Below are 25,035 nucleotides of genomic sequence, written 5' to 3' on the forward strand. Positions count from 1 at the left end.
GAGAGAGAGAGAGAGAGAGAGAGAGAGAGAGAGAGAGAGAGAGAGAGAGGAGATTAAATGAGAAGATTAAGTATTTTCTCTTACATATTAAATTAAGACCTGAATGTGTCTTTTTTCGGAGATGGCTCAATTGATTCTGGGAAAAGTTTTGATGTGAATAAATTGACTGGTTTTATCACTATCAGTAGACATAAATATAGTAGGTGAGCTAATGCACAATTCAATTGTTCTTAATTTTTATTGTTGCTACTCATCCCTAGAAAAAACAACTTCGAGACTCATAAGTTACTTTCAGATGTTGTTTCGACACTCTTTCAACAATTGAACGAATTACAATGATATTTAACGTGTTTCCTGAATATGGCATAATGACAAAACTACTGTGACAAACTCAATCATGCTTTTAACTTCCTGAGGTTGCCCGTCTAGTTTTTGTTGTAGGATGAACATGGATGAACATCATTAGAGGATGAACATTATATTTCTAATAGGTCGCGAAACGAACTGCGACGAAACGATTATCATCAACATGTTATCGTTTTTATCATTAAAATAACTTTGTTATTTCCAAAGCTAAGGGGACCGATAATTTTTCGGTTAGGCCATAGGGTTGTGGATAAGAAACTATGTGTTTGAAAGCTTCTCCCGCTTTTTTGCAGCTTCCCAAAAAATCAGTTGTTTTAATTTTTGTAAATTAGGTCAGCCTGAGGACCAGCTTTTTTCTCTTTCAAATATTTTAGTAAAAAAACACCTTGGATCTAAAAAATTGATATTAGCAAATTGGCACTAGAGAAATGAACCAAAAATCTTTATACTAAACTTTAAACTATTGCAAAGAACTACCGCAGTTTCAAATAAATTAAAATTGAATTGTAAAAAATTGAGTTTTATTCTTTTTCAGAATGTTTTTAATGTTTTTAAATTTTTGAATTGTTAAGTTTTTTTTAAGGTGAAGCAATTATTTTTCCGACAAGCAATCAAAATAAGAACTTATTACATTGTTTCTGCATAGCTCTGTCATCGTGTAAGATTACACAGTTATGTAGACACAATATGTTTCCTCTTGAAACAATCTGTTACTGGAGGTATTTGCTATAGAGGGTTTTTTGTGAGGAGGTCGTCGATCGAAATGTTATCGCGCGCTATGAATGCTAATTTCAGCAGAGAGGTCCACTGTTCAAGTTTTTCCTAGAATCGTGTTTTTCCATCGCAGTACATTCAACGCAGTACTCCGCCGCCATGCTATATCAGAATCCAGTGGGAACGGGATTCGTGTCAAAACATATTAACCGAACAAAACTGTATTCTTTATATCAGTTTGTTAGACAGAGATGTTCCAAGAGAAACGAGCACAAAGCACACATACCGCAGTTAGTCAAACTCGTTGGAACGACACTAAGGGAAATGATAACTAACTCATACTCTTCCAAAATCATAGTCAATTAAAAAAATTGGTAATTAATAAAATTATTCTTTTTCTAAAGTGAATTAAGATTTTTTATAATAAGAATTGTGCGTAACTATGGGTAACTATGATTTTCAGATTGTTCAGTTATTGCTTTTTACGCAGTCCCGAATTAGAAGCTGTAAAAACTGATATTTTCGAAAATTTCGCCGGAAATCTGTTCTTAAGTTTTTGAACAAATTTGCTAACGATTCTCGCCAGTCAGTTCCAGAATTTTGTATATCCTCTCAACCATCCAAATATTTAATTTTGTCTATCCTCATTACCGACAAGAAGCGATTCTCCGCCAACCTCTCCTAAATACCATTTGAATTGTAAGTCAAAATTAGTCCAGATTCCATGTTCCACATTTTTTAGAGGTTTTCTCTCTGAATTCATCCAATTATGCCTAGAAACCTGTGCAGCGGTTTGTGCGTGTGCTGATTTTCTTGCGTTCTCTTTCTTTGCAAAATTACAGAACCAAAATGACTTCTTTTGTCGTTTGCTCAAAAATAGCAGTTTTGCAACCTCAGCTCTTTGTCTGTTTCAGCCTTTCTAGTCATCAACACAAGAGCATGAAGAGCGAAGATTTAATAACTTCCCTTGTATCAGACATCGGAGACATGTAAGTAATTCCACCATTTAATCACGCAACTTTTCTGCCTCAAAAATCCTAAGAAATATTTCATCACAATTGGTGAGAAGTAATCTTTTCACCTGAAGATGCTACTTCCTGTTAATCACTTCATAAGAGTATTTGTAACTCTGTTCATAAATAACAGCGATTGATGTGTTTTTGATCACGCACAATTGCGTCTTTTTATTTCTTTCATGAAGAGAGAAATTTCCGCTATGGTTCTTGCGATACTGAGCAAGCCTGCGGCGTTCGCAGCTGAGATCAGAGGGTAATTAGTCCCCTATCTTGTCGTCGCCCTAGCACCCCCCCCCCCCACCCCACATCCAACCCCACCTTAATTTCACTAAATCTCTGCATGTTTCAATCAATTGCGCTCGTTTTGTGTGAACTAAATAAGGAATCCACGAGCGATATCCAATTAATATATAACTCCATGTTTTCTGTGCTCCTTTACTTAGAACGAATTAACTGAACACAAATTCAACGTTATAAAATGAGTAGGTTTAAAATAATTGGGTAGTGATTTAGTTTGTATTCTACTATTGAAATCCACCGAACAAACGAACAGCTTCGGGGGGATCTTTAGGGAATAAGTGGGAAAGAAAACATTTCAGTGAATTGCGATAGGATATTTCTGAGCTTCAAGGTCAGCAGTATTACACTGGAATAAATTCTTTAAACAGACTGTACACTGATTAACTCAGACATGTTTCGTTTTCGTTAGGACACATGAGTTCTAAGAGATCAGTACACATGAGGTCCCTGTTTGTTCTGGGCAATTATTTGGAATGACTCAGTATTGTTGCCTAGATATTGAAAAAATCACTGATTGTAAAGAGTTAAGCAATGCAATGTATAGTGGCGGATCGTATGTGTAGTAATGGTGGCCAAGAAATATATTGAAAATTATCATGAATTGTAGCAGCATTATAATAAACAAAACAAATATTAGAACAAATAATTATCAATAAGGAACATACCTTTGAGAAAATTTATAGATACAACAATCTTCTAACAATTTGATTTTCCGAATACAATAATGAGGTTTTATTTTAGTCAGTGGTTAGTTTTACATTAAACTGTTTGTAATCCTTCTTCACAACAACAAGACATTAAAAGCAACAAGTATATTTTCTAGAAGTTCTCTTTTTGAAATTCTAAACCAATATCTTATCAGGCCCTCACCAATCCGACAGAGTACGCTAATGCATCATAACAAACATAATACGTTACCTATATATCTCGTTGACTATAAAATCTGTTGAGAGGAACTGAGAACTTATTTGTTATCAAAGCAGTTAAAATTTTCGTACTTACTTGAGAAACAATTCAAAGACATAATTGCTACGTGTCCGGACAAAACATTCCCTAACAAAACAGTCCCAGACAAAAAAGTCTTGAATTGCAAAATAGTCCCAGGCTAAACACTCGCAGACAAAACAGTCACAAAAACAGACAAAACAGTCCCATACAAAATAGTCGCAAAATTTTACCGATTTGGACTCAACGCATTAATAAACGAAAGTTAATTTGACAAAGCTAAACCGAATCAAATTATTAAAGTACTAAAACTGGACGCAAAATTAGTTATTAAACTCAATGACAGGTTTTATTTTAATTGGGAAGCATATAAAAAAGCTTCACGATGTTTGGCGGCGTAATTTTTGTTAAAAATTGTTAATATGGAATTCTTTCAGATAAACAAAAAATCTAAATTGCTCGTCTTTGCAGGCTATGTAGGCAAGGACAACTTACAGATGGCAAATTTTCTTGGCGCTGCTGTATTAGAAGATGCAATGGAATAGTCAGGCTACGCAACGAACAAATCGAAGTTATCACAGTTTTTGGCCATTTACCTGATGCAGCAGGTATTGAAAAGAGAAAATTCCGCTTGGCGTTGAAAGACAGAGCTGCACTTTTTTTCCCAGTTTTTTCGATTTTCCGATCCGATTTACCTTAAAATATGATTGCTGAATAATTATTTTTTCCTCGATCGGGCTCGAACAAGCGACCTCCAAGTGCGCCTAGGGCACTAACTCCTGCGCGAAGGTAATTTTGATTTTCCGACTTCAAAGTTGTCTTTCAAGATCAAGTCTGCACTTTATTTTTGATCTGTCTAACAAGCGGTTTGGTTGGGGGTTGACTGTTTTGTCTGGGACTGTTTTGCTTGTTTTCCTCGGACTATTTTGTCTGGAACTGTTTTGTCTGCGACCATTTTGCAATTCAAGAATCTTTCGTCTGGGACTCTTTTGCCTGTTTTCCTCGGATTATTTTGTCTGGGACTATTTTGTACTTAACAATTTCACAAATTAGGACTCTTTTGTCTGGGATTGTTTTGTCTGGGACTATTTTGTCTGTTCACCTTTTGTTCTCGTCAATGATATTTGTAGTTTTAAAACCACTAATCAACAACTGGTATCAAGCGGGACATTTTTAAAATTATTCATCAATTAGGGTTTCTTTTAAATGGGTCTGATTGTGACAATCAAAGTTATTTGGAATGAGGGAACTAGCATTGAAAATAAGGATCAGAATGGAGTAGATTTACTTGCTAAATCTGACATAGGCCAATTAATGGTTTGCCTAAATTGGTAAATAATGGCATTTTTTTGGATTTCACTAAATTTTACACAATCAATAGTTGTGCGGGAAAATCCTTTATGATTGTCAACACAATTGAAAGTGCTTGTCAAAAGGAAAATGCAAGTTTCTGAAACCATTTTTTTTATAGCAAGCTTTTTGCTCAACTTCTGTAGCTAAAATTCACAATTGATGACTCGGCAAAATTACGCCAAATAAATTGTACGTAAACCTCTGCGTTGTATTGGACGGATTTTTGGCATTCTTTCCAACCTCGTATCATTCTTTCGAATTCTTAATCAGTCGAACAAGATAAAAATTAGCTCCAAGTCCACATCAGTAATAGAATGGCCCAGGTCAACTTCTAGGCTTGACAACATTGGGACTGATCTGCGAGGAAAAAATCAGCATACCGCAACTGAACTTTTGATTTTGCAGTACCGTTTGCTATAGCGTCCTTTTCTGTTTTACCTACATTTTTCTTTTATGAATTTGCAAAACGCAATTTGTCTCATTAAGATCTGTTTAAGATAAAAGTTTTCAAACACTTGAAAAAATATTCAGCATAACTCTTTGCCTTGTAGATGCTCGATTCAAGTAATAACAGTAAAAAATGATCTGTATAAAAAATGTTTCAAACATTTTTTACCGCAGGAAAGTTCTGAAACTTTTAATAGAATTTGCAGTGCAGTTGTGTAACATAGATACCTGTAAATGAAATTAACAAATAAATTTTTGATGTTTTCAGAAAGTGATTATTGGAGAAAACTGATTAGAGTTCAGTGCTGAAAAATTTTTTATTATTATTGAAACTTCGTTCGGTATCATCTTATCGGTTTTCATCAAAAAATCGCTATCGATGCTCAGGTAACTTTTTCATCAACCAAGTAAGTGCGTAAAAAAGCCAATAACAGCCGAGCTCGAACGACAGAGATGTGCAAATCCGACGTGATATATCGTCAGTTTTTCAAGTTTTCGCAACTTTCTTTTGTGCGACTCTCGCAAGGTCTAACAAGATATTCATCTTATTCTAGAATTTTGCAAGAAAATAATCCTATCTCACCCAGGGTTCCCCAAATTTTTGTTAATGTTAAAACGCTTGAATACTGCTTGATTACTCGCAGCTACTTTATGTCAGCAGAAAAACTTTTGACCCATAAAAGTGACAGTCAGATAACTCAGTTAATAAATCAGAAAACATGGGCTTGAGTAGGGGGTAAAGTGGATTAAAAACAGTTTTTGGTATCAAACCACTGCAAAATGTTTTTTTATCATACAGAGAGTAAAAATGGGTTTCAAGGTGAGCTCTTCAATAGTAAAGTGGGAGTTTATTTCCATGGGGTTTTATTTCCTTGGGGGTTTATTTTCTATCTAAAATGAAGAAGGATTTTTTTCGTACGGCAACCGACAGTCATATAATCTCAACAGTTAAGATGAATTATGTTTTTTCTTCAATTAATTCACCTTAACTTTACTTAGTGTGATACTATTTTAATATCATTACCAAGTTTTTGTACAAGCAGAAGGTCATTGTTCCGACCCCTCTTCAGGGGGAAGGAACTATATACTCAAATGGTTTTTTTTGTTCAGTCAATTTTGGCCGATCGATATATTCATCGTAGAGAGTTGAGACTGGTATCATTAGAACGCTTGTCCAGCGTAGAATATGGAATTAAAAAGATTTTTTTAATTTTCGTTTTTTACATGGAGTTATCGAGGTTTAAAGTTTGAGAAAATAGAGTGAATTCCGGTGAGTTTTTATTCACATTTTCTGGAATTTTGTTAACTAAAACTTTGCCAATTATGCTAAAATTTGTTATTTTTATAGAAAATGTTGTTGATTTTTATTTTTTTAAAGACAGAAAACTTTATTGTAGGCTATTTTTATTAGTTTTTTTTGTCAAAAATTCTGTCTAAATTTTTCAAAATTAAGACTTTTTCATCAAAATCAGCACGAAATAAGTTTCTTTAGTCCAGTTTGATTAAATTTACAGGAGGTACAGACCCGTCAATGACATAATCTACTTAGACTCAAAATGTGGCCTTTTCTAGTTCAAATTCCGTTGAGAGTGCTCTGTAATTAAAACTTTGCCGTTTTTTGCTAAATTTATAGGTTGATTATCAGAAACGCAGCATCTATTTTTGAGTTTTTAACAAACAAAATATCAATATCTAGAACATTCGAATAATTATTTGTTCCGAATAGACAAACAACATTAGCAGGGTTAGTTTTTGACCAATCCTGGACTGGTAAAATCCAAAAACAATTCGGATTTTGATCAGTCGGTCTTTTTTCTAAAAAATCGATCTTTTCTACATTAAATAATAAACAGAACGTTTCAAGCCAAAGCTCACTAATGATAGATCCAAATGGATTCCTAAGTAGCTCCAAGTGTTTGTATCTAGTTGATTACTTGAAAGCTTATGGTTGTTTTGACTTTTCAAAGTATTTGATTTTTAAATAATTAATGACTTATTGAATTTTGCCTCTATTTTTCTCTTAATTTGGTCAACTTGTAGCTTATAGTCAGCAATGAAAGAATGCTTCTTCTTTTTATTGAAATCAAATTCATTTTTATTGCGGTTTTACGCCTTAAGTTATGTTTTTCTGGCTTTGATATTACTAAATTTCACATGTTTTTTAATTTTTATGTACTTGCCCATTTTTAACGTTTTCTACTTTTGTCACGTTATCACGTTAATGACTGTTCGTATATCACATTATTGGCTTTCAAAATAAAGCAAAATTGATAATATTAAAATCCTTGGAGATATAGATTATGATTTTAACGGTTTCGACACTACTTTCTCGAAGAACTTTATTGAATTTTTTAATTTTGTCTTTAACTGTGGTTTTTACTTTGTCTTTTTAGTCGTATGAAAATCCCAGTACAATGAACCGGTTTGATTGGCTTTTCATGGAAGAATAAATGATCCGATTTTCTGATATAAGTAGATAGCTGATGGCTTTCATGACTCTGAAAACAATTGTTTTACAAATAAAAAAAACCTTTTGTAACTTTGCAATTTTACTCCATTTTTTTTCTATTTGTTTTCTAGTCTCGTTAATTACAAGCCCAATAAGACATTATTATTGTCAAAGAAAGGTTCCAAGAGGGATTGGTGTCACACAATCTAATGTTTTTAAAGAATTCGTCGACTTTATTGGCTTCGACACGGAAAAAAGAAAATTAATTTTTGATTTTTGTCATGTATGACGTTCTTTTTGTAGATGCAAGACATATTCTGGATAATTTCAATTCTCAAGGAATTGTTTTGGAAGAATAAATGAACCTATTTAATTGTTTCATTCTGTATTTAATGGCGTTCATGTCTTTGGAAATATTTTTTACGAAAAAAAATTAAAGTGTTACTTAACTTTTTATCTAGTTGTTACCTAGCTTCATTATTGAGACGTTACATAATACATTATCGGTGTTCGCCAAAAGTGCAATTGAAAATATTTTGACGGCCATAGTATGGCTTTACGGTTTCGAAAGCGTTTTCTGCCAAGTTTTACTTGATTTTTTGTTTGTTGTTTATTTGTTGTTCTTTTTGTAACCCCATAAAAAAATTGAATACCGGCAGTTCTTTATTCCTTCTATAGAAGAATTGGTGATCGTTCACCTATGGGATATTTTAGTTGATTCCTAATGGTTTTCATTATTTTGAAATTAATTGTATTAAAAAAATAAGCGAAATTTACAACTTTTACTGTTTTTGTTCTATATTGTCTTATTGTTACCAAGCCTTTTTATTGGATAGTCACATATCTTTTCTGGTGAATTAAAAGTTTTCTTTTCTAATATCAGTTTTAGCTGACGCTATTTTGACTTTGTTATTAAGCTTTGTTTTTTAAAACGGACATGAAGTTTTTGATGTAATTTTTGTTGTTGTTGTTGTTGTTGTTTGATTTTGCTGTTCGTGTTGACTCGCTTTCTTAATATTTGCACATCTCATCTATCTAATGCACCATTATTCACTCCACCACTGACTTATTTGCTTTGGAGGCTATCTTTTCGTTCATAAACCAATTTAAAAAAAATACTTGAATTTTGGTTTTTCTATGTTCATCATTTGGGAGACAATCATGCCAAAATTGTGGATGCGCGGGGTCGGAACCTTATGTGCAATTGCACATTACCGAGTCGCCTTGTTTTGTTCTCAAATCATATGCAGAAACGTGTATATTCTAGACATTTCTCCTGGAAGCACATAAGGGAAGGTACCAATAATGTCAATTTTAAGAAAAATGCGATCTGAGTGGCAAATAGGATCAAGAATAAAAAGGAGTAACTCAGAGACGACATTAAGAACATAAAGTTTGACCATCGAACTGAAGCAAACTTACTAAGTGATGCCAATTAACACCCGACGGTGCTGCCAAGTTCAGCGTGTCATCTGATGGTAATGTTATTGGTAGTGTAAACTCATCATGAAAAAATAACTCATCATTTCACGAATTACTTGCATTACTATTACCATTACCATTCAGATGACATGTTAAATTTTTTTATCAGAATTTATCAGAATCCAGTCATTCCGTCAACTAGGTCAACTCGTCATTTCGTTTATTAACAAATGTTCTAAAACATGATAAAACAGGATTCTTTATCATCATTTTCCTGTAAATATAGGTGATTTTCATTTGTTATAGAAAGAAACTGTTCCGTGATGAGATCTCGACCCTGAGACAAGACATGGAAGATGTGAAGAGTCAGAATAGAAAGATTGCCTCCACTTTCGAGAGTAACTCTGCTCAGATGAGGGAACTTCAGAAGAAAATATCATATGTTGAAAAGGTAGTGTTCATTTTGATGTGTCGCTTTTGCTTTTCTTTCTAATGTTTTCAACACTTTTCAGGTCTAGTCAGCACTGAAATATTGCTTACTCCTCGACCTAGGACGTTCTTCCAAAACGAATTAAATTTGGAAATGGCTATTCTGCATACGGGAAAGCCTCCTAAAAATATTTTTGTTTCCGTCAAATTGAGCGTCAAATAGGCAAAAATTGAGCAAAAATTGAGCGTCAAATAGGCAAAAATTGAGCGTAACATTTTGGTTCGACCGAGAAATGTGATTTGATTAATATTTGAGAACTCAATTGAGTTGAGCATAACGATTTCCATGGCTATTTTTTCGAGCACAGTCTCCTCAAAAAATTTTGTGTCTGGCATGGTCATTCATTGGATAAGGTCTAAGACAGGCATGAAGGGGTAATGTAATTCTGTTAGACGGTTTCTTGTTATAGTAGAAGAACTTCGTAGGTTTGTCTTCGGTGTCGTCTTCTGAATTTCTAACTAGGCTCAACAGTGAGGGGACTCTGTCGCCCAGAAGATCGATCAAATAAAATAACCAAAGGCTTTGAGTTGGTGAAGCAAGCGTTAATTTGTTACTCTGCTATTTCCCCTCTTCCACTCTTGTATGCTGTTGCAAATTAGATTGCCTTGAAATAAGTTAACTCACAATGGGGCTGGTAATATCAATTCTAGTTATATGGATAACAAAGGTGAGAGAATTTTTTGCACATCAATGGAAAAGACAAATTCAAGACAATTTATAAAAGTAATTACAATAAAAATACCATTATCCGTGGTTCACTTCTCAAATGAACTAAATCAAAACAACTCACAGCATCCCAACTGGTCTTGTAATTACAACTTTCCAGAGTTCAATCGCACTCTCAATCTCCTCCCTGCTTTTCACACTGTTTACAGTTTAGTCTTTTACAGTTTAATCTTTTACAGTTTAGTCCCACTAAACAAAATACTTTTTCTCGCTTGTGCGAATTCAATCTTCTGAAGTTCTCCCTAAATCTCCAAAGTCTGCCTCTGCCTAAATTTCTCTGTGTTACTTTAATTTATACTCGACCAAAACGCTCTTATCTTAAGTAAACAAACTTTAATCTCTTAAGCACACATTGCAACTTACACTTGAAATTGTCACATTCTGTAGGAGGGCTTTGTTTGCTATGCAAACAAACCAATATCAAATTATGCTCTGTCATTCAACTGCTACCAACCATTGTTGAGCATTCTCCTTATCTTAAGTACACGACCTTTGGACTCTTATGTAAACAAATCCACTCCACTTTATCTCATATATGCACTTGACATGTCAATCAGTGTTGGCTTAGTAAACATTGAACGTTGTTCTGTAAAATTCTTAATCCTTTATTTCCGCTATCAAATTAGCTAACTATAAATCAATCCCTGTCAAACATCGTGTGTTGAATAAATAACTAAACTCAACCGCAAAAACTAAGAGAAATTGTTATTTTCAATCTTGAAACCATTTCATGCAATTCCCTGTAATAATACATGCCGAGAATTCTGATATTCCTAAAAGCCCACAATTTGACCTCTAGGGGTCAATTAGGGGTCAATCATCAAAGATTCGTGGTCAAGTTGATAAAAACTAATTATTGTCAAGGAAAGTCCTCTCACATTTGCCCCTACCCACAAAATGTCATGGCCTAACTCCCGTTAGAACACGAGCAATGACCGCGCACTCTTTTCACCGACCTCCCGGATGACCCCAAATTTCCATACCTAATAACTTGCGAAGTAGCAGTCAAAACGTCTTCGGGTAAAATTTTCTAGTGACTATAGGGTGCCACCAACTTGCCTCCCAAGTTTCGTGACCTACCGATTAGCCGTTGCAAGTCGTTTGCATTTTGAAATTTTTTAAGGAGTCGTGGGTGCCGAAACCCGAAAAATCCGAGTTCGTCAAAATTGACCGGGTTGATTATTTTTTGTCACTAACTGTCTCAGGTTATCATATTTATACCATTTCAAAGTCGTTCGGCCGCTCAAAAACGCTAATTTCCGGTTTTCGGCACTCGGGTCGTCCCGAAGCACCAACTTCTTGTCGGAATCTGGGGTTTAAAATATCACCAATCGAAAGCCCTTGTAAAGTTACACTAACCCTCCAAAAATCATGAGGCTACTACCAATACTCCACGAGCAATTCAAATTTTACGTTCCGGAGCACGGGCGTGCGCTAGTCCTCTGCAAGTTGGTGTGGGGTCAGATCTGACAATAAAATCGAATTCCTTGTACCCAAATTAGTCTATCCCCCAATTTTCAGGTCAATCCGACTTCAACTTTTCAAAAAAATACTGTTTAAATTTAGGTGCTAACCACTTTCCTGTGATAATTATCAGTATACCCAAAAATTGCCATTTTACATCCTAAACCCTTCCATGCAAAAACCTTAACTCATACGTGCATGCCATTATGACTGATTAATCCCATTAATTATTACCCAAACAGTCATATTTGACAGTAAAATACCTAAAAACCTTCAAATCACACTACTTCCGTTGTTAATAGCTGGGGATTGGGTGGTTGGATTCGCCTGAAAATTATACCCGCAAAAGAGGACCATTAGGGGTTCCTCCCTTCATTGACCTGTTATCAACCAATAACTCCTGCCCATCCCAGGGGGGTCGGACAAGTTTTTACCCGAGGGTATTTGGAAAAACTGATAAGTTGCCTTTTCTTACTTCCAAAAGCAAATAAATTTCTCCCACAACCTTCTAAACCATTCCCATGATCACCCAATACATTGTTGCACAAGTACATGCTATTACGACTGGTTTATACCGTTATTTCATCCATAAACTATCAAATTTATAATGCAAAATATTAAAAATCGTCGAATAACATCACTCCCCGTGCTAATGAATCAGATCGGAAAAAGTTTAACCGGCGCCCTTCATCCCTATTATATTTGGACAATCATTAGAGGAAATTCCCCACAAAATTTCAAAATCCAATGACGAATAAAACTTACATAGTTGAGGGTACAATGTTTGGGGATGCCCATTATTTTGTAAATTCGAAATCACACTTTTAGTTACTTTAAATTGAAATTCCAATTTTGTTCAAAGAATCTAGTTCACTTCAAATCTTCGCTCTCTAGTTTACTTCTAAATTTAAATCAATCACTTCGACTTTGGCCTGATGCACAAATACAACTTTGCTTAGTAAAAGAAATATATCGACAGCTCAATATGCTTTTGTTCTTCAATTTTGTTTGTTTAAGATATATCACTCAAATCACCTCTCTGGCGCCTTCGAAACAATAACCCTTTTAGAAAGAACGCTTATTTCAAACACCTAATTAACTTGTCTAACTTGACCTAATTTATCTAACTTACTCTCCCTCTCCCATGTCATTTTACTACATTCTACATTTGGTTAGGACGTTTCTCGTTTTCTAGCTGAAATTGTTATGAACCACAGAGCAATTGAAGAAAACCAATTAAACGACCCTTTAGATGAGAGCTGATGATACTCCGCACCAGTTTGAAACACGAATAGTTGGAAACTGAATATTTTAGCTCGTCTGTCTTCAACGTTTGGTCATGTCGTGTAAAAAAAAATATTCCGAGAAAATAGTCAAATGCCAAGAAATTTTTGTATAACAATTTTATCAACTCTCCTGTTTTTTTTCTATTCTTTTGACTAGATCGGTTTTTTTCTACGTTGTGTACCGCAGAACCAGATGCCCTCGAACTTCGTGTTTTCTGATCAATCTTGAGCCGTCCGGGCTCATGAACTCCCTCTCATCCTCTCAATGGTTTGGGATTTTTTATGCCCCCACAGTTGTTGCCGGGTTTGTTGGTTAGCCATGATTGGCAATTCCAATTCGTTGAGTTTAAGTTGACGCTTTTTTTTAATGAACGCGAGTTGACGGCCTTTTCTATTTGGTTTGATAGCACTTCTCGGAGTAACCCCAATGTTTTGTCTTGAAGACAAAGATTTGTTCCTTCTCGAATTGTGGTTTGATATGAATCAATGTCTCTAGATGTCGTGGACGCAAGAAGCGATGCCTGGTTTCCGCAATTTCTGTCTGCTGTGATGCTTTTTGATTCTGTCTCGGTACCAGCACTTCCAACCAAGCCTTGAAACTCTGAATCGCAATATCTGACTTCACAATTTGAAAAATCTTTTGCTGTTCACATCACGTTCTTCGAACTTCGGATGGTTTTTTTTTGTTCTCAACTCTTTTCCTATCAACGACGCTTCGATTTGAATGAATCTACTTTTTCCCATTAATTTGAACGTTTCAGTGCCTCGTCGATAGTTGGCAACACTGCTGCGACGTTCTTCAGTATTTTTAGGTTGTGTACTAGGCCATTTGTCCAACCCGCATCTTTTTTTGCTGACGTCCAACATCAGCCTGGCGTCAGCATCGAAATTATACCCCTTCTTTGCGGTCATTGTTTTTATTTTAGTTAAGCTAATCTTCTAATTTGGAAAGGTCTTGCGAATTTAAATGAAGCACCACAGATGGCTGTTCCCGGTTTCTTGCATTGAGCAGTCAATAGCCAAGCAATTGTTTTCCAATGCCTGTTAGAACTTTTAGTTGCCATCGTAGATGTGCTGTATTGATGAAACACAAAAATGTGAAAATCTAATTGTTCGTCTCGCTAAGCCTGGTCCGGGAACTAAATACCTACAACTTGGGTTTTGAGTTAAATCCAGCTTTGTTCTTCAATTTGCTTGATTTCGCTGACAATCCTGTCACGGTAGCTTGGTCTTTGTGAACGACTGTATCCTTCACTAATTGGAGTTAAGACTAGCCTACGTGAGAAATTAGATTCCCCAACTATTAAATTTTGTAGGCCTTCATTTAATGATAGTTTGTTGCTGTTGCTATCTTTTTGTCTTGGAAAGCTTTATATAGCTTTAAAGCTTTAAAGTAGTTTGAAAGCTTTAAAGTAGTTTATAGCATTGATGATTTCAAGATCTTGCAAAACTTAAAAGTTAGAGCCTGATGTTGATGATGAAGCAAATTACAATCATTTTGAGAGCTAACTGCTTTTACTGAAATTTTGTGCTTAGACTAAACGACGTTTCACCCTATAGAACTTGTTTCAGACAAAGAATAAAAAAAATTCTTCTATAGCCTGTTGTTTTTTTTTTCAGTTCTGATTTGTTGGTCAAGTAAGTGATCAAAGTCAATAATTGATCTTCAAATGTCAAGTTACGACACTCAACGTTCAATGTGCCCAAGGCAGCCATGATATGTTCATAGCGTTGGTGTCCCCAATTATATATAGGACGTCCAAAAATATACGGCAGTTGACAATTAAACTATTGGATCACAAATTTAACATATTAGGAAACCAAACTATAAACAGACAAAATAAGAAAACTTCTTTATTACTCCACATAACTGCTAATAGTCATAATTGTAGAAGTGGTGCTTTTTTTTGTTTATTTTGATAGACGACTTAGGGCTAGACTAAAGTTTCGCTAAATCATCAGGCAAGTTGGAAGTGTCCTTCAGAAATTTGGGGAGGGGGTCGGGATTCGAGTTCCCACTCCTAAAAATGATCAGCTTTGAGTGTTTTGAGAAACTCGAAGTCCAAAAATTAAAGTTACATTTTATTATTATTTTTGGATGACTTAAATTGCTAACGGAGGAAATCGGACAACTTTTAACTTTTCTGGTTGCCTTTTCGCCAGAAAATCTATGAGGTTAGAAGATATCTTGTCAAGTATTCTAAAATTCCAGTTACATGCCTTTTTGCCAACTTATAAGATTTAGTTCTAAAAAGTAGTCTTTTAGCTAAAATTGGTTCTATTTTTCATGGTCATTAAAGAAACAGTTGATTTGTTTTTGTTATTTTGTTTATTGGTTATTTTTCAATCTGAATTTTTGCATAAGACTGAAATAATTTTGCTTGATTTGAATTTATTGAGTTTTTTTGTCTACTCTCTTTTCTTGTGCCCCTCTCTTCATGTGCTATATGTTTCTATATAGAATCTTTTCTGTGCGCATTGTTTTTGATCATTTTTTTCAGCTATCTGACTCTAAAATATATTTTAGTCTGCAATTATATTAATAGAATATCTTGTTGTCTGAGATAAGAGGGAGATTTACGACTGGTTTTTATGTCTGTGGGGGTCAATATCGGGCTGTGAATAATGAATATGAAAAAGTTTTTTATCCTAGAACTTTGGTTTGAAAAGAATTCGAAGTCGTAGAACTCTCCTCTATGTTAAAGTTGTAAGCCTACCAATTCTGTAAAACTTTCTTCATCTATACATTGAGGATCAATAACAGACAAGTTCTAAGCTAGAAAACTTCTGGTCTATCCGGAAATACAACAGCTGTTTTGCTCATAATTTCCCACAACTGTCTTAATAATTTAAAGCTCAGTTGATTTTTAGCGATATTTACCGGAAATATTTCGAGCTTTAACAGTTAGTCATAAACCTTGATGCGTCCGCCAGCAACAAATTGACATCTAAATTCAATGTTTTTAATTCGTTTTCCACTTTTGTTTCTAAATATTTTGTAATCAATGTCATTTTTTAATGCCAACCCTTTGGAAGTAAGTCTATTTTGGTATTGGAGCACAGAAACGAACTTAGAAAATATCTTAGAGCTTAGAAACTTAACTTAACTTAATAAACACTGAAAGAAAACAAACTTACCACATTCATAACGACAACTGCAGCTAACAATTTAGAAAATGAATGTGAATTATTTCTGAACTGTATGTTTGTCAAATATTGATATTTATCTACTAATAGTGAATAGGAAATGCAACTTTGTGAACCATCTCAAGTGAACTAAATTTTTGCATGTAATAAAGAAATGAAGCTCACTCATACGCCCCAAAATTGCCTGATTTTTGATACATTAACCTTTTAACCAATGTACACTGTAAATTTTATATTTATATTTTAAACTATATATACGACTGATTTTTGCTAAAATCTTCACTATTTTCTTCTCTTTTGAATCTCCTAAAATTAATTCTTATTCTCTCAAATATCTTTTGAGCTTTAACAGCTTCAATCTCTAACGTGCCAAAACTCGTCCCGCCTCATCGGGGTTGTTGCGCTACAGTGTTCGTAATCCTGCTATGAGTGAGAAGAATTTTGTGCCAAGTTAAATGGAAAACGCAGAATAATGAGCTCCCTACCACAATGTATCGAACCAACTGCATTTTAAATAGAACTCATGAGCTTCCAAGTGTCTCAAACGTCTAAATGAAATTATTAGGCAATTCTCTGTCTTTTAGACTGATCTTCGCATCCCCTACGTTGTAAAGTGCCCTGAATTTATGAAGTTGGCCCCACATAAATTCTCAAGGTCACATACATTGTCTAAATTTTCAGCTTTTGTGCCTAGAGATGTGACGATGTGGCTCATACGAGTTCAAAAATGATGCAAGATTCTTCAATTTCTTGACCTGAGAGACTTCTCATGTCAAGCTCTAGTTTGTCCAATAAAGATACCCCAGGTGTTCCACCCGCAAACTTCGAGTTGAATGAGCTCAAATCAACCTTGATGCTTCTAGTTTTGGTTGAGATTGAAGTGTCAGTGATGGCAGTTTTCGCACTTCTAGATTGACGAGAGTTTTAAGAAACAAAATTTTGAATTTCCTTCGTAAATAAAAGCTAAATCAGAATTTGTAATAAAAAATTTAAGTTTAAATTTCATAAGGGAACCATCAAACAATAGTTTGAAATGGATGGCGTTTAGTGGGTTGGCAGAGGACTACCCAACATGGAGCGCTCGTTTCTCTGCCTTTGCACAAACCAAGGGCCTCTTCGAAACGCTCACAGACACAGTTGATCTACCTGACAGGCCAGCACCACTAAGGGAAGATGCCAATGATGCGCAAACGCGAGAACACGAGGCACAGACTCAAGCTAGAGCCACAGCTGTACAAGAAGATGAGAGCCGCAAAAACCAGATTTGGTGCTGCCTGGCAATGACTCTAGACGCCAGCAGCCTCATGCTCATCCGGCATGACTGTGTGAACAGCAAGGGTCTCGGAGATGGCCAGAAAGCGTGGCAACGTCTCCAGCAACGCGTCAGAAGCGACGAGAGAACCACATTCATCAGTCTGATGAGGCAGTTGGCCAGACTACAACTTCGAGAGGACGAAGCAATCCACCAGTACTTCATCAGAGCGCAAGAAGTGGTCACCCGATTGCATGCTGGTGAGGAGTTTTCGGAGACGCTGTTCAATGCAATGGTATTGAACGGCCTTCTACAACGATACGAGCATTGTGTGGTGCAGGAGAGCTTCAATCTTGCAGAGAACTTTGTGGAACTGAGGAAGCGTCTCACCAACTTTTTGGAGAGTCGCAGACAGAGGGATGATGTGGAGGAGGATCAGCACGTTGCGATGTCAGCAGAGAATGCTTCTCATCAAATTGGCGTACACTCATCATTTAAATCACATCCTAGGAAGACTTTTTCTAAGCCTACGAGTTCTGAGTTCTTACAGCCTTAGATTGTGTTTTGTATGTAACAAACCTGCTAGTTTAGCAGCTAGTTGTTACAAAAGGGACAACGCTGTATGTAGTATATGCAAGGCTAAAGGCCACCTAGCAAGTGCATGTAAACATCGACCAAAAAGTCCTCATAAACGCTTAGCATCTAGTTTAGGCGCTAACAGCTCATTTGAAGTTTCAAAATCTGATTTAGTAGTAGATACAGGCAGTACTGATCACTTGATGATAGATAAAACTTGTTTTTAAAAAATATCAAAAACTAGAAATCACAGTTAACAATTCAGATGGAGGGAAAACAAAAGTTGAAGGAATAGGAGATGTAGATGTAGAAGCAGGAGACTCTAAAGGTGTGCTACATAAGATGACTTTTGAAAAAGTTCTGCATGTAACAGAGTACAAAACAAACTTAACTTCAGTTTCAAGTTTAGTTCAAAAGCAACGCGAATTATTTCACACAAAAGCTAAGTCAGTTCTAAAACTCAAAAGCAGAGAAAGCTTCAGACTGATAAGAAGATGCAAACTTATCTTCCTACCATACAGAAATGAAAAGAAGCACCACTTTTCAAACTTAAGTGGGGGCACATGTCAAGCAAATCTTTGGCACAAAAGACTTGGACATTTGAACATTAGAGATGTATCAAATACAACAGACGAAGCTTCCCAAGCTTCAGATTTTTGTGAAACTTGTGCTTTGGGAAAAATTTCGAAAAAGCCTGCTCCAAAAAATGAGCGATAACAAAGCAGCTCAAAAACTAGAAAGATTTTACTTTGACGTTATTGGATCAGTGAGTCCATCGAGTATAGGGGGCAACAGATATGCAATTATTTTCATAGATGACTTCAGTGGCTACGCAGTAGTAAAATTTATGAAATACGAAACGCAAGCGTTGCAAACTTTCAAAGAATTTGTTGCACAATATGGCCGACCAAAAGTTTTGCGAACTGATAATGGAACAGAATACAAAAACAAAGCCTTTAAAAAATTCTGCATGAGCAAAGAAATAGCTCTCGAGTTCACAGTTCCTGAAACACCCGAGAAAAATGGTGTTGCAGAACGTTTTAACAGAACAGTAGTAGAGGCTTCAAAGATGCCTTCTAATAGATTCAAAATTGCCAAACAGCTATTGGGTTTGAGCAGTAGATACAGCATGTTATGCTAGAAATTTAGTGGTTAAAGACAAAAATACAAAGTCAGCATTCGAAAAATATTTTGGTAGAAAACCGAGAAGCGACCATCCAACATCTAAAATTTTTTGGTTGTGTAGCCTATTCAAAAAAATGTGATGCCAGTAAAAAATCAATGTTTGATCCAAAAGACACAAAGTGCCTGTTCATTGGTTACTCTGATAACACAACAGCTTATTTGTTGCAAAACATACAAACTAGGCAAATATTGCACTTCTAGAAACGTTAGTTTCAATGAAAACAATCTACCAGGTTTTCCTAATGAAACCGAAGATATAGAAGAGAGCTTTCTATATCTCGACTTAGACAAAGTAAGAGAAGAACTTCAGGATACAAGCAACTCAAGTGAGTTAAGTTCAGAGGTTGAATTAACTGAAATAGAGAGCGTTCAAGAATGTGAAAATAATACAGAAACTGAAGTTGATCAAGAAATTAAAGAAGAAATATCAAGTCCTAGCGTCAAATCAAAATCCAAAATTAACATACAGTTTAATCCAAATATTGCAGTAAAAAACATAGAAAGAAAGCCTTCAAAAATTCCAATACCTGTCAAAAACTCACAACAGAAAAAAGTAAAACCACCCTCAAGACTGCAAATGATAGGTAAGCTAGGTGAAATAGCAATTCCTTCAGTAGACCAAAAGACCTTCGAACTTTGATCAGGGTACGATGAAATGAAAAGATTGAGAAAAGAAGCAGCACAGGAAAGAGAACCTGAGTGAAGTGATAGGTCTAGAGCGCCCCCGGGACGTTTTGGCAAAAGCTACTCTCATGCGGTTCAAAGCACAATAACAAAAAAAATCATCGAGCCTGAAAACTTTGAAAACGCTATTAATTCTGAACAAAAAGACAAATGGCTTGAAGCAATGAAAACAGAGATAGAAAGTTTAAATGAAACACAAACTTGGGACTTAGTTCTAAAAGAAGAAGCACAAAATTTTATTCCTGGCCGATGGGTGTACAAAATTAAACATGATTCAAATGGAACACATCGATAAGTTTAAAGCTCCTTATGTAGCAAAAGATTTTAAACATATTGAGGGAATTGAATATTCGGATACCTTTGCTCCCACAAGCAAACGTGAAACCTTTAACACGTTACTAACTTTATCAGCTATCGAAAACTTCTTTTTAAAACAAATAGATGTAAAAGCAGCTTATTTGCATCCTAAAATAGACAAAGAAATCTATCTAGAGCAACCAAAAGATTTTGAAACGTTACACAGCAATGGAAACAAGCTAGTTTATAAGCTGAAAAATCAATATAAGGACTTAAGCAAGCAGCCAAAAATTGGTATCCGGAGCTTTCAGCTTTTCTAATTCAGCAAGGTTTTGAGAGAAGTAAACACGATTACTGTCTTTTTCTAAAAAACAAAGAAAATGACAAACTGTATGTTCTAACCTGTGTCGATTACTTAGTCATAGCAGGAAACAGTCAAACGGAGATCAACAAATTGAAAAGTTCACTAGAATCAAAGTTTAAAATGGACGACAGAGGAGATCTTGAATGGTTTCTCGGAACGTGAATTCTGAAATTAGAAAAAGGAATAGTTTTAGATCAAGAAAAATACACTCAAAACATATTAGAGCAGTTCAATATGCAAGATTGAAAACCAAGCAAAACACCAGCAGAAAATAACCTAACACTTGAAGTAGCTCAAGAAAATTCAGTAATGGTAAATTCACAAGAGATTAGAAGTCTATTAGGTTTGCTAATTTTCCTAGCTAAGCAAACTAGACCAGATATCATGTGGATGACAAATGTCTTATCACGCTTCATGAATGACCCAACTTTTCAGCATTTCAATGCTGGCAAGCGCGTGTTGAGATACCTACAACATACTAAATCTCTTAGACTGTTTTTCCCATCAACCAGCAACAGCACTCTAGTTGGCGAAACAAATGCAAACTGGAGTGGAGACGTTAATGATAGACGATCGACCACAGGATACTATTTTCAGCTGGGAGACAGTAGAAGATCTGTCAGTTGGCAAGTCAAAAAGCAACCAACAGTGTCACTCTCATCTTGTGGAGCAGAATACCAGGGTTTAGCTGCCACGGTGCAAGAAGCCATCTTCTTGCGTGGTCTTCTCAGAGAACTGGGGTACGAATGGTTTGAGCCCACAACCATCGGAGAAGGCAACCAGAGTTGCATAAAGCTTGCAACTAACCCGATGCTTCACAAACGATCAAAACACATCGACACGAAACATCATTTCATTCGTTAACGAGTTGATGACAACTCTATCAAATTGATCTACACACCAATGAAATGGCAGCAGATCTTCTGACAAAAAATTTGCCACAGCAGAAAGTAGAACAACATCGAGAACAACTATTGGGCGAGTCCAGATTCTTACCTAGCGGCAACAATCTGAGTGGGGGTATTGGAGCACAGAAAAGGACTTAGAAAATATCTTAGAGCTTAGAAACTTAACTTATATTAATGAACTCAAAAAGAAAACAAACTTACCACATTTATAACGACAACTGCAGCTAACAATTTAGAAAATGAATGTGAATTATTTCTGAACTGTTTGTTTGTCAAATATTGATATTTATCTACTAATATTGAATAGGAAATGCAACTTTGTGAACCATCTCAAGTGAACTAAATTTTTGCATGTAATAATGAAATGGCACCCACTCATACGCCCCCAAATCGCCTGATTTTTGATACATTAACCTTTTAACCAATGTACACTGTAAATTTTATATTTATATTTTAGACTATATATACGACTGATTTTTGCTAAAATCTTCACTATTTTCTTCTCTTTTGAATCTCCTAAAATTAATTCTTATTCTCTCAAATATCTTTTGAGCTTTAACAGCTTCAATCTCTAACGTGCAAAACTTGTCCCGCCTCATCGGGGTTGTTGCGCTACAGTGTTCGTAATCCTGCTATGAGTGAGAACAATTTTGTGCCAAGTGAAATGGAAAACGCAGTATATTGAGCTCTCTTCCACAATGTATCGAACCAACTGCATTTTAAATAGAACTCACGAGCTTCCAAGTGTCTCAAACGTCTGAATTAAATTATTAGGCAATTCTCTGTCTTTTAGACTGATCTTCGCATCCCCTACGTTGTAAAGTGCCCTGAATTTATGAAGTTGGCCCCCCATACATTCTCAAGGTCACATACATCGTCTAATTTTTCAGCTTTTGTGCCTAGAGATGTGACGATGTGGCTCATACGAGTTCAAAAATGATGCGAGATTCTTCAATTTCTGGACCCGAGAGACTTCTCAAGTCAACTTCCAGTTTGTCCAATAACGATACCCCAGCTGTTCCACCCGCAAACTTTGAGTTGAATGAGCTCAAATCAACCTTGATGCTTCTGGACAGTCGGGTGAAACAAATGGAACAGACATCAGCTGGTAATATCTGCTGCGCTGCAACATTTATTTTGAATGAAAAGTTATCGACTCCCCTAAAATTTCTACCGAAACGAACTTTTCAAAAACTTAATTCTGAAACTTTGTAATTGAATTACAATTTTTAAACATACCAAAAACAAAGTAGAATATTTCAGTTAACCAGTTAACGATAATACCAGCATTTAGGAGAAGATGCCGGCACTGATAAAAGGTTTCTACGTATTTAACAAACTATCATGCATCAATCTTTGCATCAATTGAGGCTGCAAATTTCGTGAAAATATTTTACTGACAGAAAAATTTGACAGTCCAGTTAATTTCAAAATACTTAATCTCGCTTTTTGAGGGATGTGAGACCTGACGAGACATGAAAACGACAAATTATGTCCTATAGTACACAGGAAAATGTATAAATGAGTCGTGTCAGTTTGGAATCAATGCGAATTCCTAGGTATCGGTAGCCTTGAGCAAGTCTTAAACCGTTATTTTTGTTAAAACAACATAAAACATCTGTCTTCGGATTTTTTAAGTAGAATAACTCAATTTCGTCATAACATTTAGTGTTAATTTTCTTGCAAAAAACTTTGTTTTTGACTAGTATCCAGAAATATTGTCATCCGGAAAATTGTGCAGTGACGAAATCTATGTTTGCCGAGAGATTTACGTCCATCCTACATCTATTTCGTAAATAGTTGTTTGAGAACTTGGGATTTAAAGTCAGAAATTCGCTTAGAACAGCAGAAATTTCCGCAAAAGTTTTAAAAATATATTATCTATATGACAATTTAAGTTAATAAGGAGAAGTTTCCAAGCAGTAGGGTCCGTTTAACGTTTTAATTGTTGTGAAAACTTCACAAGAAGTTTTTGTCGATCGTGGAAAACATCCACAGTTAATTCAAACTGCAATGATTTGAGCTTCATTTTGAAACTTTTGGTGCCGAAAATTTCATTTTTAATTTTTTAATCAGAGCTGATTTAATTAACAAATAGATTTTGCCGACTAATGGCTGTAACGCAGTTGCTTCTATTTTTTAATGTTTTTCTTACGTACAAGCAATGCGATTTGTTTGCTGCGCTCCCGGAGACATGACTAGTTCCGCAAAAGCAAGTAGTTTTTACTGTAGAACCTTTTTTTAACTGAAATTTGTATCATGTGACTTTTGATGATATAGTTTTACTTCAACAAGTATTATTTCATTACCGTGTATTTCTGGAATTTGTAGTTTTAAAAAAATGGTATCTTGGTATATTCCAGCCTCAAAATCTAGACAATTGAATTGTGCCAATTGACAAAAAACACTCAAAATTCTTGAGAGCAGTCCTTCAGTATTTCTCTCATTTATGCCGTCCGCGTAGAGATTGTTCCCCCCTAATCGCAAACCACAGATATGAGTTGTTGAATCATTGCCAAGTTTTCAGCAAAAATAGGTTGATAGAGACATAAAGCTTCGTTTTGCGAGATTCCGTATTAATTATTTTAGATCAAATTTATGTGCCACATTTTTTTAAAGAGCTGATATATGTGCAATTTTCTCTCAGTTATTTTTAAATTAGTCCACGACTTGTCATATTTTATGTGTTTTTAACCGATTGCATTGACTTTATTTTTTGAGTTTTTTTAATCTTCAATTATTCAAAATTTTTCATTTACAGTTTCGATTAATTGACTTGACAGTTTTGGAAACGTTTTTATATATAGTGAAAATAAGCAGAAAGAATATTAATGTATCAGTACTTGTGTTGTGTTGGATTATGGACTTTCGCAAGCGGAATAAAAAGCGTTTTTAACTAAGTAAAAGAATTAATTTCTCAAAAATGAGAGAATAACAAAATGATATTTTACAGTAGAATTTAGAGATTTACAGGAGAGATCTGATTATTAGATCAAGATGGTGATTTGAATTTGGGGATGAAAAAGGACTCAAAAATCAGCTGTATGTATACCCATTATCAGTGTGAAAAAGTCAAGATACAAAACTAATCTTAGCACCGTGATTTATAGTGGGGGTCGCAAAGGTTACCCAATATGGTTTGCTTCTGCAAATCAGTCGCAAAGGGAACCATAAATGGAATGCATTTGCACTTTTCTAAGAATTCATTCACACTTCCGGAGATATCATCATCATTTAATACATGCTGGGAAGATTTTGCATCATTTAATCTAACTCTAATAATAGTTATCAAGATTCACCAATTTGAACCGAATATTGATTCTAAGCACCATTTCTTGACGATTCATTAATATAATTTCTTTGATCGAAGTCATATTGCTTGTCTTTCTAATCTGGTAAGTCAAACTTTCTTTCTAATTTTCACTAAGTTAAGACTATAGTTTGATCGATATTCTAACACCCCCACTCAGATTTCAGCTGATTGCGTAGAGTCTGCTCCCATCAAAACTGTTCTGAATGTTTCCACTTTCGAAACGGGTAAGGACTTTGTGAAGATGACCGCTGCCATTTTGTCTGTAGGGACGTAATGAATTGAAATAGTCCCATCCTCCGTCTTGTCCCGGATGAAGTGAAATTTTGTTTCG

General features: G+C 35.3%; 1 protein-coding gene across 5 annotated transcripts in view; it reads left to right on the forward strand.

The window, feature by feature from the left end:
- Positions 1 to 25,035, forward strand: part of LOC142344039 (uncharacterized) — a 103,541-nt gene that overhangs the window by 35,633 nt on the left and 42,873 nt on the right. For all 5 annotated transcript variants that reach the window (XM_075395505.1, XM_075395507.1, XM_075395506.1 and 2 more), the window contains 3 exons: positions 1,995 to 2,069; positions 9,319 to 9,463; positions 22,295 to 22,499. In XM_075395505.1, coding sequence (XP_075251620.1) covers positions 1,995 to 2,069; positions 9,319 to 9,463; positions 22,295 to 22,499 — 425 coding nt within the window. The remainder of the gene's footprint in view (positions 1 to 1,994; positions 2,070 to 9,318; positions 9,464 to 22,294; positions 22,500 to 25,035) is intronic.

The sequence above is a fragment of the Convolutriloba macropyga genome, chromosome 8 (assembly GCF_964194025.1).
Source record: "Convolutriloba macropyga chromosome 8, txConMacr16.3, whole genome shotgun sequence".
Taxonomy (NCBI): domain Eukaryota; kingdom Metazoa; phylum Xenacoelomorpha; order Acoela; family Convolutidae; genus Convolutriloba; species Convolutriloba macropyga.